We start from the raw sequence: 14,721 nt of genomic DNA on the forward strand, positions 1-14,721 counted from the left end.
ACAATCAGAAGACATTAAAATATGAAGGCATTTGCATGAACTTATACCTCCTTCTGTTGCATCCGGGTATGAATGGGAGCAGAAAGCAATGTGTTCATCCCTATTTAGAAAAAGAAAAAACTGTAGTCAGAAAATATATTACTGAGCCTCATTTTCCCTTTCTTAGGTTCTTCATCAGTTACAAGTATTTAAAAGAATTTATTGGTAACTAAGCCCTTAAGAATTTATGTTATTAATTTTTTTAATTTTTAAAAATTGATATATAATAGTTGTACATATATTTGTGTTACATGTGATATTCTGATATCTGTATACAATGTGTAATGATCAAATCAGAGTAATTGGAATATTCACCACCTCAAACATTTATCTCTTATGTTGGGAACATTTTAAATTTCATAAAACTTTTAATTGTCCTATGTTAGTGACAGAGAGATCAATAATTATTATACATCCTCTGTGTGGTTGAAATCTTTTTATAATGTGGCAGTGACTTTAAAGGTGGAAAGTTTGGACTACTAATTATTATTTTTTATTTCTCTATTTTTATTTCCTGGATAGAAGTCCCATGGAGAAGAGCATCAGGTGATGAGACTGAAAGGTTAGGGGAGGATTCTAAAGGGTCTTTTATTCTGTGTTAAGGCATCTAGACGTTCCCATGATAAGACATATGCGCTTTATAAAATTAATCCCCTTATAACATATAATGCGTTTTAGAAAAATAGCAAAAAGTAATAAGGAGAAGAAAGTAGATTCAAGAGAAGATAAACCAATTGGGAAGTTACTATAATAGTTCAGATTAACAAACGAGTTCATGTTAGGGCAACAGAGCAACTAAAAAGGGAATAAAGGATTAGACTCAAGATTTATTTTAGAACTACAAATTAGACTTCGTAAATAAGGAAGGGATTGAAAAGGATATATGAAAACAGAAAATACATTTTAAAATACTTAAGTTTAAAGGCAAATCTTTAGAACATATTAAAGAATTTATGGCAACCTTGAGTACATACAATGAAATAATTATAAGCTTTTTTTTACTAAAAGCCTTTTTTAGGCCAGGCACAGCAACTCACACCTGTAATCCCAGCACTTTGGGGGCTGAGGTGGGCAGATCATGAGGTCAAGAGAGCAAGACCATCCTGGCCAACATGATGAAACCCCGTCTCTACTAAAAACACAAAAATTAGCTGGGCGTGGTGGCCACACCTGCAGTCCTAGCTACTCAAGAGGCTGAGGTGGGAGAATTGCTTGAACCTGGGAGGCCAAGGCTGCCATGAGCCACTGTACTCCAGCCTGGTGACAGAGTGAGACTCCATCTCAAAAAAAAAAAAAAAAAAAAAGAGCCTTATTTATATGTCAGGCTTCCATTCATTCAACAAATAATGATTCAGAACCTATTACATGGGGGAAAAAAAAAATACAAACCTCAACTGTCTACTAAGGTACAAAGAAGAACAAGACAAAATTTCTGGACTCCCAGAGATGGTGGTTCAGCTATTCCGAGCACACTGTCTATGGGGTAGCCCTGCTCCTCAAGGAGCAGTACTCCCCCACCCCCCAAAAAAATTTTAGCTTCTTTAGTAAGAGAGTCAGAAATACTTAAAATATAATGTGATAAATTCTAAAATATATTGAGAAATAAAAGAGGTGTTATGGAAGCACAGAACATGTGACTAACTCCTTACTTTTGTCATTTAAGCCAGTGCTACTTGAAGTATAGTGCCAGACTGTGAACTGCTTATTACCAATACATAATGAGATAAGGAACTTGAGGCAAACATAAATCATAAAATAATAATTGCTAGAAAAAAAGTATAAGCTAAACAAAACAGTGGCTTAGTGCCACAGTTAATGCACATTATGGTGCAAGTTCCTTTTCTGTCATGGACTGAGCAGTTAATTTGTGGACTGGCTTCTTTGAATAGCATTGAAGTTAAACTAAGTGAAGTGAAAAATGAAAAGCCTGGCAGGCAAACAGGGGTAGAAAGATCACTTTAGATAGAGAAAATAGCATTTATAAATGCATATAGGGACCAGGTGCAGTACCTTATGCCTGTAATCCCAGCACTCTGGGAGGCCAAGGCAGGCAGATCATCTGAGGTCAGGAGTTCGAGACCAGCCTGGCCAACATGGTGAAACCCCATCTCTACTAAAAATAGAAAAGTAGCTGGGTGTGGTGGCACACACCTGTAATCACAGCTACTTGGAAGGCTGAGGCAAGAGAATCACTTGAACCCGGGAGGTGGAGGTTGCAGTGAGCCAAGATTGCACCAATGCATTCTAGCCTGGGTGAAAGAGTGAGACTCTGTCTCAAAAAAATAAAATAAAATAAAATAAAATAAAAATCAAATGCATATAGGCAGAAAGAGAGTTCATATGGTGAATTGCAAATAATTCAACATTGGCTAGAGCATAGGATACCTATAAAGGGCAGGAGATAAGTTGGGAGAAGACAGGCCAAACGATCAAGTTCATTCTAACTCACTGCTAAGGAGCATGGGCTTTATTCTGCAGGCAAAAAAGAGTCATCAAATCATTTTAAGCTGGAAGATAATATAATCAAATTTAGAAATATGGAGAATAGCTGGGGGTGGTGGCTCACGAGGTCAACAGATCGAGACCATCCTGGTCAACAAGGTGAAACCTCGTCTCTACTAAAAATACAAAAATTAGCTGGGCATGGTGGTACACGCCTGTAGTCCCAGCTACTTGGGAGGCTGAGGCAGGAAAATTGCCTGAACCCAGGAGGCGGAGGTTGCGTGAGCCAAGATCGTGCCATTGCACTCCAGTCTGGGTAACAACAGCGAAACTCTGTCTCAAAAAATAAATAAATAAATAAATATGGAGAATGGATTGGGAAGGATAATACATGAAATACAATAGCCCAAGAAAAAATGAGGTCTTGAATTAAAGCAGTGGCAGAAGGAATAGAGAACAGGTAATAGATTTTCAAGACATTTAGGAGACAAAAATAGAAAGTAGGCCAGATGACTTCTTGATTCCTAAGTGAATAACTGAATGAGCGCGAATCCAAGACAGAAAAAACAAGAGAAACAGAGATTTGAAAGAAAGAATAGTGAGTCGTCCAGGTGTGGTGGCTCATTCCTGTAATCCCAGCACTCTGCGGGGCTGAGGTGGGTGGATCGATCACCTGAGGTCAGGAGTTTGAGACCAGCCTGGCCAACATGATGAAACCCCATCTCTAATAAAAATACCAAAAAAATAGCCAAGTGTGGTAGCAGGTGCCTGTAATCCCAGCTATTCAAGAGGCTGAAGCAGAAGAATCACTTGAACCTGGGAGGCGAAGGCTGTGGTGAGCCGAGATCGAGCCATTGCGCTCTGGCCTGGGCAAGAAGAGTGAAATTTCGTCTCAAAAAAAAAGACATGATAGTGAGTCTGTGAAATTTTAAAGTGAAGACATTGTGTAAAGAACAAAGCTCTGTTTGCTTTTTTTTTTTTTTTTTTTTTGAGACAGAGTCTCACTTTGTCGTCCAGGCTGGAGTGCGGTGGCATGATCTCAGCTCACTATAATCTCCGCCTCCCAGGTTCAAGAGATTCCCCTGCCTCAGCCTCCTGAGTAGCTGGGGAGTACAAGTGTGTACCACGCCCAGCTAATTTTTCGTATTTTAGTAAAGACAGGTTTCACCATGTTGGCTAGGATAGTCTCTATCTCCTGACCTCGTGATCTGCCCGCCTGGGGCCTCCCAAAGTGCTGGGATTACAGGCGTGAGCCACTGTGCCCAACCTCAGTTTGCTTAATTTTCATGGTTTGTGGAACCTAGATAAAGAGACTATCTTACTGTAAGAATAGTAGTCTAGTCATACTCACCAGTAATTTCACAGTTGTTATCTTCTAATTTCTTATTCCTAGAAATTAAGAAGTATTGTTATAATCTATACCCCAAACAATTACCAAAAAAAAAAAAAAACAAAACAATTACCAAGAATCTTTTAGTAACAGTTGAAAGAGTAGGGAAGATAAAAGACTTTCATAGAATGACTAGCAAAAAATTATAAAGACATTTTTTTAAAAAAGACTTAACTAATGCAGAAAATGATAAAGACATCCTTTTTAAAAAGACTCATCAACTGGGCGTGGTGGCTCACACCTGTAATCCCAGCACTTTGGGAGGCCAAGGTGGGCAGATCATGAGGTTAAGAGATCTAGACTGTCCTGGCTAACATGGTGAAACCCCCTCTCTACTAAAAATACAAAAATTAGCCAGGTGTGGTGGTACATGCCTGCAATCCCATAATCCCAGCTACTCAGGAGCCTGAGGCAGGAGAATCGCTTGAACCCAAGGAGGTGGAGGTTGCAGTGAGCCGAGATCGTGCCACTGCACTCCAGCCTGGGCGACGGAGCAAGACTTCATCTCAAAAAAAAAAAAAAAAAATTAGCCAGGTGTAATGGTATACACCTGTAGACCCAGCTATTCAGGAGGTTGAGGCAGGAGAATAACTTGAACCCATGAAGCGGAGTCTGCAGTGAGCTGAGATTGTGCCATTACACTCCAGCCTGTCTCAAAAAAAAAAAAAAAATAAGAAGAGGGAAAGAGGAAATAATGTTTACTTTTCAATGTATACACTTCCGTATGTTTTTATTTTAAAATATTTTTCTTCTAAGCTCTGTTGGACTTAATTCTGTACCTTTGCCGGGCGCAGTGGCTCAACCCTGTAATCCCAGCACTTTGGGAGGCCGAGGCGGGTGGATCGAGGTCAAGAGATCGAGACCATCCTGGTCAACATGGTGAAACCCCGTCTCTACTAAAAATATAAAAAAACTAGCTGGACATGGTGGCGTGTGCCTGTAATCCCAGCTACTCAGGAGGCTGAGGCAGGAGAATTGCCTGAACCCAGGAGGCGGAGGTTGCGGTGAGCCGAGATCGCGCCATTGCACTCCAGCCTGGGTAACGAGAGCGAAACTCCGTCTCCAAAAAAAAAAAGGTAATATAGCTTAGAGATTTCTCTATTTAGCATAAATTTTTTTTTTCTGGCTGCACAGTAGTCAATTATATGAAAAATGTACAATTTATTTATCCAGTCTCTTATTGGACTTTCAGGACCTTTCACAATGTTTACTATTATAAAAAACAATGTAGTGAATAACCTTATCTATTCATCATTTCAAACATTTAAAAGTATATTGGTGAGATAATTTTCAGACAAAAAACTGAATTCAAAGGACATGTGCATTTAAAATTTTGAATATTACCAGGTTGCTGTCTACAAATTACACTCCCACTAGCAAAGAGTGACTTTTTGCCTATTTCCTTAACTGATTAGATAAAAGTATCTTTTTTTTTTTGAGACAGAGTCTTGCTCTGCCACCCAGGTTGTAGTGCAGTGGCATGATCTCAGTTCACTGCAACCTCCACCTCCTGGGTTTAAGCGATTCTCATGCCTCAGCCTCCCAAGTAGCTGGGATTATAGGCACAGTGCCGCCATACTTGGCTAATTTTGTTTTTTTTTGAGATGGAGTCTCGCTCTGTCACCCAGGCTGGAGTGCAGTGGCGTGATCTCAACTCACGTCCACCTCTAGGGTTCAAGAAATTCTCCTGCCTCAGCCTCATGAGTAGTTGGGACTACAGGTGCCCGCCACCACAACCTGCTAATTTTTGCATTTTTAGTAGAGTCGGAGTTTCACCATGTTGGCCAGGATGGTCTCATTCTCCTGACCTCGTGATCCACCTGCCATGGCCTCCCAAAGTGCTGGGATTACAGGTGTGAGCCACCATGCCTGGCCAACTTTTTGTATTTTTTAAGTAGAGACAGGGTTTCACCATGTTGGTCAGGCTGGTCTCGAACTCCTGACCTCAGGTGATCCACCCGCCTTGGCCTCCCAAACTGCTTGGATTATAGGCATGAGTTACCACATCTGGCCAAAAATATCTCAATATAGTTAAATTTATACTTCTCTTATGATAAATAAAAAACATCTTTTCGTTTGTTAAAGAGCTACTGGTATTGGCTTTTCTATGTAATAATATTATAATAAGAAAAATGAATTTAATCAAAAACTAAAGACTTGCTATCTATTGTTTTATATTAGTTAATAAATATAAGGATTTATGTATTATATGGTTTCATCACTATTAAAACTATAAACTAGGCTGGGCACAGTGGCTCATGCCTGTAATTCCCCTACTTTAGGAGGCCGAGGCGGCGAGGTCAAGAGTTTGAAACCAGCAGGGCCAAATGGTGAAACCCCATCTCTACTAAAAATAGAAAAAATTAGCTGGGTGTAGTGGCGGGTGCCTGTAATCCCAGCTACTCCAGAGGCTAAGGCAGGAGAAGCACATGAACTTGGGAGGCGGAGGTTACAGTGAGCTGAGATGGTGCCACTGTACTCCAGCCGGGGCAACAGAGTTGAGAATTTGTCTGGAAAAACAAACAAAAAAACTATAAACTGTACAATGGCCATATTAATCAGATATAGTAGTATACTAGATTCTGCAAAGCACTTGTTTTCTGAATTAATTCTAGGTATTCCATAAAAGAAACACAAAAATATTAACATAACTTTTTAAATATAATTTGAATATTACTTACTGTATCGAGAGACTTTCTCCTGCTTCTGTTTCTAAAAATAAAATAAAAATTAAATTTGTCCAAGGACACACTGATAAAGCATTAGAAAAATTACTTAAGGACATTAAAAATGTTTTAAAAAATTATTAACTGCCAGGCACGGTGGCTCACACCTGTAATCCTAGCACTTTGGGTGACTTGAGGTCATGAGTTAGAGACCAGCTTGGCCAACATGGTGAAACCTCACCTCTACTAAAAATACAAAAATCAGTTGGGTGTAGTGGTGCATGCCTGTAATCCCAGGTACCAGGGAAGCTGAGGCAGGAGAATCAATTGAACCCAGGAGGCGAAGGTTGCAGTGAGCCAAGATCTTGCCATTGTACTCCAGCCTGGGGGACAAGAGAGCAACTCCGTCTCAAAAAAACAAAAGGGCTGGGTGCAGTGGCTGACATCTATAATCCCAGCCACACTTCAGGAGGATGAGGCAGGCAGATCATGAGGCCAAGAGATCGAGACCACCCTGGCCAACATGGTGAAACCCCATCTCTTCTAAAACTATAAAAATTAGCTGGGCATAGTGGCACATGCCTGTAGGCCCAGCTACTCAGGAGGCTGAGGCAGAAGAAATGCTTGAACCCGAGAGGTGGAGGTTGCAGTGGGCTGAGATCAAGCCACTGCACTCCAGCCTGGCGACAGAGAAAGACTCTGTCTCAGAAAAAAAAAAAAAAAATTATTAACTGTCCACTCTACTCTATACCCCCAAGACTCAAGGTATACTTTTTTTGTTTTTGAGACAGGTTTGCGCCTTGTTGCCCAGGCTGTAGTGCAGTGGTGTAATCACTGCAGTCTCAATCTCCTGGGCTCAAGTGATCCTCTCACCTCAGCCCCCCAAGTAGCTGGGACCACAGGCATGTACCACCACACCTGGCTAATTTTTTATTTTTTGTAGAGATGGAGTTTCACCATGTTGTTCAGGTTGACCTTGAACTCCTGGGCTCAAGCGATCCTCCCACCTCAACCTCCCAAAGTGTTGGGATCACAGGTGTAAGCCACTATGCGTCGCCCATCATATACTTTTTAAGCAGTAAGATAGACAATAAGTTGTATCAGTTGCCTGGTTAGATAGCCACAGCAGAATTTTAAAGAAAGCAGACTTAGCAGGAATTACAGTAACACACTTACCTGCCATTTCTGACTTTCTCACTATTTCCATATGAGACTCTGTCTGGAATACCCTAGAAAAGAAAATAAAGCTTATTAAAAACCTGCAATTTGTAATCTTTTTTTTTTTTTTGAGACGGAGTCTTGCTCTGTCAGTCAGGATGGAGTGCAGTGGCATGATTTCGGCTTACTGCAACCTCCACCTTCTAGGTTCAAGCAATTTTCCTGCTTCAGCCTCCCAAGTAGCTGGGATTACAGGTGCATGCAACCATGTCTGGCTAAGTTTTATATTTTTTTTAGTAAGATGGGGTTTCACCATGTTGGCCAGGCTGGTCTCGAACTCCTGATCTTGTGATCTGCCTGCATTACAGGCTTGAGCCACTGACTCAACACAGACTACAAATTAACACTTATTTATAGGTAAAGATAATACTTTGATTTTAGCTGCCTCTTTGCTATACCATATACTCTTAATATTTCAAATGCCAAAATTAGTTTACTACAATAGAATCTATCGTAGTTTTGTTTTGTCTCGCTTTGTTGCCCAGGTTAGATTGCAATGGTGCAATCACAGCTCACTGTAGCCTCAATCTCCCAGGCTAAACTGATCATCCCACCTCCACCTCCCAAATAGCCTCACCAACATACCTGGTTTATTTTTTTTATTTTTAGTAGAGACAAGGCTGTTATAATTACTTGTTTATTTTATTTATTTATTTTTTGAGACAGAGTCTTGCTCTGTCGCCAGGTGCCAGGCTGGAGTACAGTGGCAGGATATTGGCTCACTGCAACCTCTGCCTCCAGGGTTCAAGCAATTCTTCTGCCTCAGCCTCCCAAGTAGCTGGGACTACAGGCGCACCATGCCCAGCTAATTTTCGTGTTTTTAGTAGAGACAGGGTTTCACCATGTTGGCCAGGATGGTCTTGACCTCTTGACCTCGTGATTCACCTGCCTCGGTCTTCCAAAGTGCTGGGATTACAGGCGTGAGCCACCGCCCCAGCCTTATTTTTTATTTTTATTTTTTGAGACGGGGTCTCACTCTGTCACCTAGGCTGGAGTGCAATGGTGTGATCTCGGCTCACTGCAACCTCTGCCTCCCAGGATCAAGCGATTTTCTTGCCTCAGCCTCCTGAGTAGCTGGGATTACAGGTGCATGTCACCATGCCCAGCTAATTTTTCTATTTTTAGTAGAGATGGAGTTTCAACATCTTGGCCAGGCTGGTCTTGAACTCCTGACCTCGTAATCCACCAGCCTCAGCCTCCCAAAGTGCTGGGATTACAGGCATGAGCCACTGCGCCCGGCCCTATTTTTTAATTTTTAACTAAGATTCTGGGCCATTTGTTACTGCAGAGGTTATAGTTTTTAAATGAGCTCTGACTTAGTAATTATTTTTTCTCTTTCAATAACCTAAAACATTAATTTAATTCAACAAGTATTTATTAAACACTCACTATATACCTGGTACTATACCAGAGTTTGGGATACAAACACATGATCCTTGACTCAAGGGGCTTCCACTGTAAGTACAGAGGTGGAACAGTGATTATAAATATTATTTCACTGGCTTTTGTTATTAACAGTTAAGGTACAGTAGCATGGACTCCACAGGAAAGGATCCCTTTCCACTAGGATGAATAAGAATAAGCTTTGTTGAGCATTTGACACATGCCTTGAATTTGACCAGTTAATTCTAATTCTGCCAATATGAAGTATCACTCACTATAAAGAGGCTATTCTTTTTCCTTTTTTGAGACAGGGTCTCACTCTTGCCCAGGCTGGAGTGCAATGACACTATTATGGCTCACTGCAGCCTGGAACTCCTAAGCTGAAGCAATCCTGTGGCCTCAGCCTCCTCAATATCTAGAACTACAGGCGCAAAAAATTACCATGCCTGGCTAATTTTTATTTTTTTGGCAGAGATGGGATCTGCCAAAAATAATAACCACGCCTGGCCCCTAGTACAATGTTAAACAACAGTTGAATATCATTGTTTTGTTCCTGACTTTAGAGGCAATTTTTTCATTGTTTCTCTTTTAAACATAATACTGAATAACCTTTTAAATAACAACTAATGTTTAATCAAAACAATTAATCGAGTCAGTACCAATACATTTGGTTTGACACGTAAAATACTGGTAGTACCTGTAATATTTTAGTTACTTCTGCTTTCAACTTACTTTATAGTATCTGCAAAGCTGACTCGACGCGAGTTTTTCCTATTTCTCAAAGCATTGGATTCCTGAGGGCAGAGAATATATGCTATAAGTCTTAGAAAAATCACTGTGAATTACATCTCAGAGTATTATAGACAGAGATTAAGTCTTTTTTTTTTCTCATCTTGAGACAAGAGTTTTGTTCTGTCGCCCAGGCTGGAGTGCAAGAACTCAATCTCAGCTCAATGCAACCTCTGCTTCCCCGGTTCAAGCAATTCTCACGTCTCAACCTCCCAAGTAGCTGGGATTACAAGAGTACGCCACCATACCCAGCTAATTTTTTGTATTTTTAGTAGACACAAGGTTTCACCATGTGGGCCAGGCTGGTCTCTAACTGACCTCAAGTGATCCTCCACCTTGCCCTTCCAAAGTGAGAAACTGCCCCTGGCCAGAGATCAAGTCTTATTCTGAATTACTTCTTCACATGTTGTACTATGTGTCAGAATTTCCTTTTTTTCAAGGCTGAATATTTTACTTTATGTATATATGACCACATTTTGTTTATCCATTCATCCATCAATGGGCACTTGAGTTGCTTCCACCTTCTGGCTACTGTGATTAATGCTGCTTTGAACATGGGTGTAAAAATATCTCTTTGAAACCCTCCTTTCAATTCTTTTGGATATATATCCAGAAGTGGAATTGTTGGATCATATGGTACTTCTATTTCCAATTTTTGAGAATTGCCATACTGTTTTCAATAGCAGCTGTACCATTTTATATCTTCACCAACAGAGCACAAGCGTTCCTATTTCTCTGCATCCTCATCAACACTTGTTATTGTCTTTTATTTCTTTTTGAGAGGGAGTCTCACTCTGTCACCCAGGCTAGAGTGCACTGGTGTGATGTCAGGTCACTACAACCTCCGCTTCCTGGGTTCAAGCAATTCTCCTGCCTCAGCCTCCTAAGTAGCTAGGATTACAGGTGTGTACCACTGTGCCTGGCTAACTTTTGTATTTTTAGTAGAGACAGGGTTTCACCATGTTGGTCAGGCTTGTCTCAATCTCCTAACCTCATGATCCACCTGCCTAGGCATCCCCAAATGCTGGGATTACAGGTGTGAGTCACCGTGCCTGGCCATCTGTTTTTTATTTTAGCTATCCTAATGGGAAGTAGTGAGGTGGTATCTCATTGCGGTTTTGATTTGTATTTCCCTAATGGCCAATGATGTTGAGCATATTTTCATTAGAATATACTATTTTTACTTTCCTTCCCCACCTTCCTTAACAAGAGCAAGCATTTCTACTCACATAAACAGCACACACAAACGCCAAAAGACATTAAGGACGAACTTGCTTTTTTTTTTTTTTTTGATACAGAGTTTCACTGTTGCCCAGGCTGGAGTGCACTGGTATGTTCTTGGCTTACTGCAACTTCCGCCTCCCGGATTCAAGTGATTCTCTACCTCAGCCTCCCGATTAACTGTGATTACAGGCACCAGGCACCTGCCACCACACCCACCTAATTTTTTTGTGTTTTTAGTAGAGATGGGGTTTCACCATGTTAGCCAGGCTGGTCTTGAATTCCTGACCTCTTGATCTACCTGCCTTGGCCTCCCAAAGTGCTGGGATTATAGGCGTGAGCCACTGCGCCCGGCCTAAGCTTGCCGGGCTTAAGTAAAAGCATAAAATAATAGTAATAAACCAAAAGACAGCAACAAACAAAATCCACAGAGAATTATATTGGGTTAATTCTGAATACCTGACCATAAGTCTTATTATAATAAAGAATCAGGAATGTATCACCTCTGCATGAAAGCAGTGTACCTGGTTAAAGCCCCGAAAGACACTACAGGTAGTAGCCTTAAGCTTAACAAGACAATTATAATACTGACATGGGAAAAATACTGGGACTAACAGAGACTAATATATTTCTTACTAAAAAAAAGAAAACTGATCTTCTCATAGTTCATAAGTGTGATTATGGGTTTTTACATGCATGTGTGAGATGTGCTTTCCTCAAATTTTGTTACAATGTTGGCATATTATACATCTGGCATGAAAAAAGAAAGGCTCGGCACAGTGGCTCATGCCTGTAATACCCCTATTTCGGGAGGCGTAGGCAGGATCATTTGAGCCCAGAAGTTCAAAACCAGCCTGGTCAACATAGCAAGACCCTGTCTCTACTAAAAAAACACTGTTTTAAAGGGCTGGGCACAGTGGCTCACACCTGTAATCCCAACACTTTCGAAGACCAAGGTGGGTGGATTGTTTGAGCCCAGGAGTTCAAGATCAGCATGGACAACATGGCAAAACCCCGTCTCTAAAAATATACAAAAATTAGTCAAGCATGGTGGTGCATTTCCGTAGTCCCAGCTACTCAGGAGGTTGAGGTGGGAGGATCTCTTGAGCCCAGGAGGAGGAGGTTGCAGTAAGCCATGATCACACCATTGCACTACAGTCTGGGCAACAGAGTGAGACCCCATTTCTAAATAAATAAATAAATAGCCAGGTATGGTGGCATTCGCCATTGTCCCAGCCACTCAGGAGGCTGATGGGGGGGAAACTGATTGAGCACAGGAATTCAAGGCTGCAGGGAGTTATGATCATGCCATTGCACTCCAACCTGGGTAACAGAGGGAGATACCATTTCTAGAAAAAAAAAAGAAAAATAATGAATGCCAATATATTTAAGTTTGGATTTTAACCTAAAAGCCATGGGATGCTTACACATTCAACTTGTAATCATTTATGATATTGCCTCTTCATATAGCTAATGAAGTTCCTGACTTATAAGTATCACTAAAAATAGTCATCTATCAAATGTTTGCACTAGAGACTTACCTGAACTGTTTCATTCCCACCTCTGAGGTCCTGAAGAGGACTTCTTGGGGGTTTCAAAATCTAGGTTAACAATTAGAATTATTAAAAAAAAAATCTGGCATATGCATTAGAATCCATTTATTTCAAGTTATAGATAGAAAGCTAAAATTTTCATAAAAACCTCTGAAACTCCTCATATTCATTCTGCTCAATATTATACTGTGTGGCAGATTTAAGTAATAGACATCTATTCCCTTCTACCTGCCCATCCTCCCCTATTATTTTACCCACTCTCATCCCATGTGGTCTGAGTGAACTCCACACCAACTCTAGGTTAAAACACACAGCCCTATCTAGAACAATCTGATATGCTTTTGTCAACGATGACTGCTTCAGGAATGAGGACTTGACCCACATCAAGATAATCGAGCTAACATGATTCAATTCTGAGTTGTTTCTGTCTGCGGAAAGATACTCACTATTCTTCATATGGGAGTTGAGCCTGGACGTAAGATAGCTAAACATACCACAGTAATTATGGGAAAAGAATCTATCTGCGTAAGATTACCCAGAGAAAGCACTAAGAGTAGAAAAAGACAAAGGAAATCCTAGTACTGTTGTCACTGTTGGAACTGCTGGTCAGTAAGTTGTGCCTAAAGCCATCCCTTCTTTGGATTTTTTACTATCATAACCCAATACATCTTGTGCTTAAAGCAGTTTGGGCTGGGCGCAGTGGCTCACACCTGTAATCCCAGCACTTTGGGAGGCTGAGGAGGGAGGATCACTTGAGGCCAGGAGTTTGAGAACAGCCTGGGCAACAGGTTGAAACCCTGTATCTTCTAAAAATACAAAAATTAGCCATGTGTGGTGGTGCATGCTTGTAATTCCAACTACTTGGGTGGCTGAAACATGAGAATCGCTTGAACCCAGGAGGTGGAGGTTACAGTGAGCCAAGACTGGGCCACTGCACTCCAGCCTGGGCAACAGAGTGAGACTCTGTCTCAAAAAACAAAAGCAGTTTAGGTTGGATTTAATCTCTTGCAACAGCTTTGTACAACAGGTTAAACATATATTTTAAACAGCTTTATTGAAGTATAACTTATATACCATAAAATTCATAAAATTACTAAAAAAAATTCATAAAGTATGAATTTTAGTATGTTTACAGAATTGTATGACCATGTTAAATATTTGAGTCTTTATCCAGAGAGCAACGGGAAGCCAGTTAGGGTAGGATGGTGAAGCCACAGTCAAAACTACCATGACATATAGTTATTATTAAATAAAAACTGATAATTATTAATTCAAGTAAGTCTTACTGAGGAATGCTGTCTTCTAACAGGTCTCTCTATATTGCCACTGAAAAAAAAAAAAACAACTTAAACATACGTTGATAAAAAACTGAATTCCCAAAGCCATCATCACAGCACCCCGTACATGCTTTCAAACTGGTCACCACTTTCACTTAGCACTCCAGCAAGCAAAATTTATATTACAAGACTTTAAATTCAGTTAGGAATTGAGTGTTTTAAAATACATAATATATACTACAAGACTATCTCCTGAATAATAATCATGTACAACATAATTTACCATATTTATAGAGGTATAATAATAAGATAAATGGGCTCTAGTTTTGGTTTTACTACTGTGATTTTTAGACCAGGTTTTGAAAATTCAAATGCCTATGAGGCTAATAAACGGATAATTTTTTAGGAGTAAGAAAAATAGGTAGTGTGAGATTATAATGACCTAGAGAATTCCTCTCTCACCCTAAGGTCAGTCATTGCTCTGCTGTGGTTAGTTGCTGCCAAACAAGAATAGGAGCCCAATGATGCCACGCTTGATTTTTCAAGAGAAGCTGAAAACCCAATTGTTGTACAAAATTTTAAGATTTTGAAATTTTGGCAACTAATTAAAAAACTAAAAAACGTGTATAGGCCAAAGCCAGCCACAGTTGCCCCCACATCTATAGTTCCAGCTATTCAGGAGGCTGTGGCAGGAGAATCACTTGAGCCCAGGAGTCCAAATCTAGCTTGGTCAAGACACAGTC

At 40.4% G+C, this 14,721-nt stretch overlaps 1 protein-coding gene and 1 non-coding gene across 12 annotated transcripts in view; one reads left to right on the plus strand and one right to left on the minus strand.

The window, feature by feature from the left end:
- The window catches only part of KNL1 (kinetochore scaffold 1), a 73,805-nt gene that overhangs the window by 47,789 nt on the left and 11,295 nt on the right, over positions 1 to 14,721 (minus strand). For 8 of the 11 annotated variants that reach the window (XR_013521038.1, XM_002753598.6, XM_078334354.1 and 5 more), the window contains 7 exons: positions 13,988 to 14,027; positions 12,690 to 12,749; positions 9,871 to 9,932; positions 7,714 to 7,766; positions 6,553 to 6,583; positions 3,833 to 3,870; positions 48 to 100 (listed from right to left, as the gene is read on the minus strand). Coding sequence is in view for 10 of the 11 variants with exons in the window: in XM_002753598.6 (XP_002753644.4) it covers positions 48 to 100; positions 3,833 to 3,870; positions 6,553 to 6,583; positions 7,714 to 7,766; positions 9,871 to 9,932; positions 12,690 to 12,749; positions 13,988 to 14,027 (337 nt within the window). In the remaining variant the exon portion in view is untranslated. The remainder of the gene's footprint in view (positions 1 to 47; positions 101 to 3,832; positions 3,871 to 6,552; positions 6,584 to 7,713; positions 7,767 to 9,870; positions 9,933 to 12,689; positions 12,750 to 13,987; positions 14,028 to 14,721) is intronic. The other 3 variants (XM_078334356.1, XM_078334353.1, XM_078334357.1) reach the window with 2 other exon arrangements.
- On the plus strand, positions 11,802 to 11,904 carry LOC118145434 (small nucleolar RNA U13). Its single transcript, XR_004730548.1, has one exon. It is a non-coding gene; the product is annotated as a small nucleolar RNA U13 (small nucleolar RNA).

The sequence above is a fragment of the Callithrix jacchus genome, chromosome 8 (genome assembly GCF_049354715.1).
Source record: "Callithrix jacchus isolate 240 chromosome 8, calJac240_pri, whole genome shotgun sequence".
Taxonomy (NCBI): domain Eukaryota; kingdom Metazoa; phylum Chordata; class Mammalia; order Primates; family Cebidae; genus Callithrix; species Callithrix jacchus.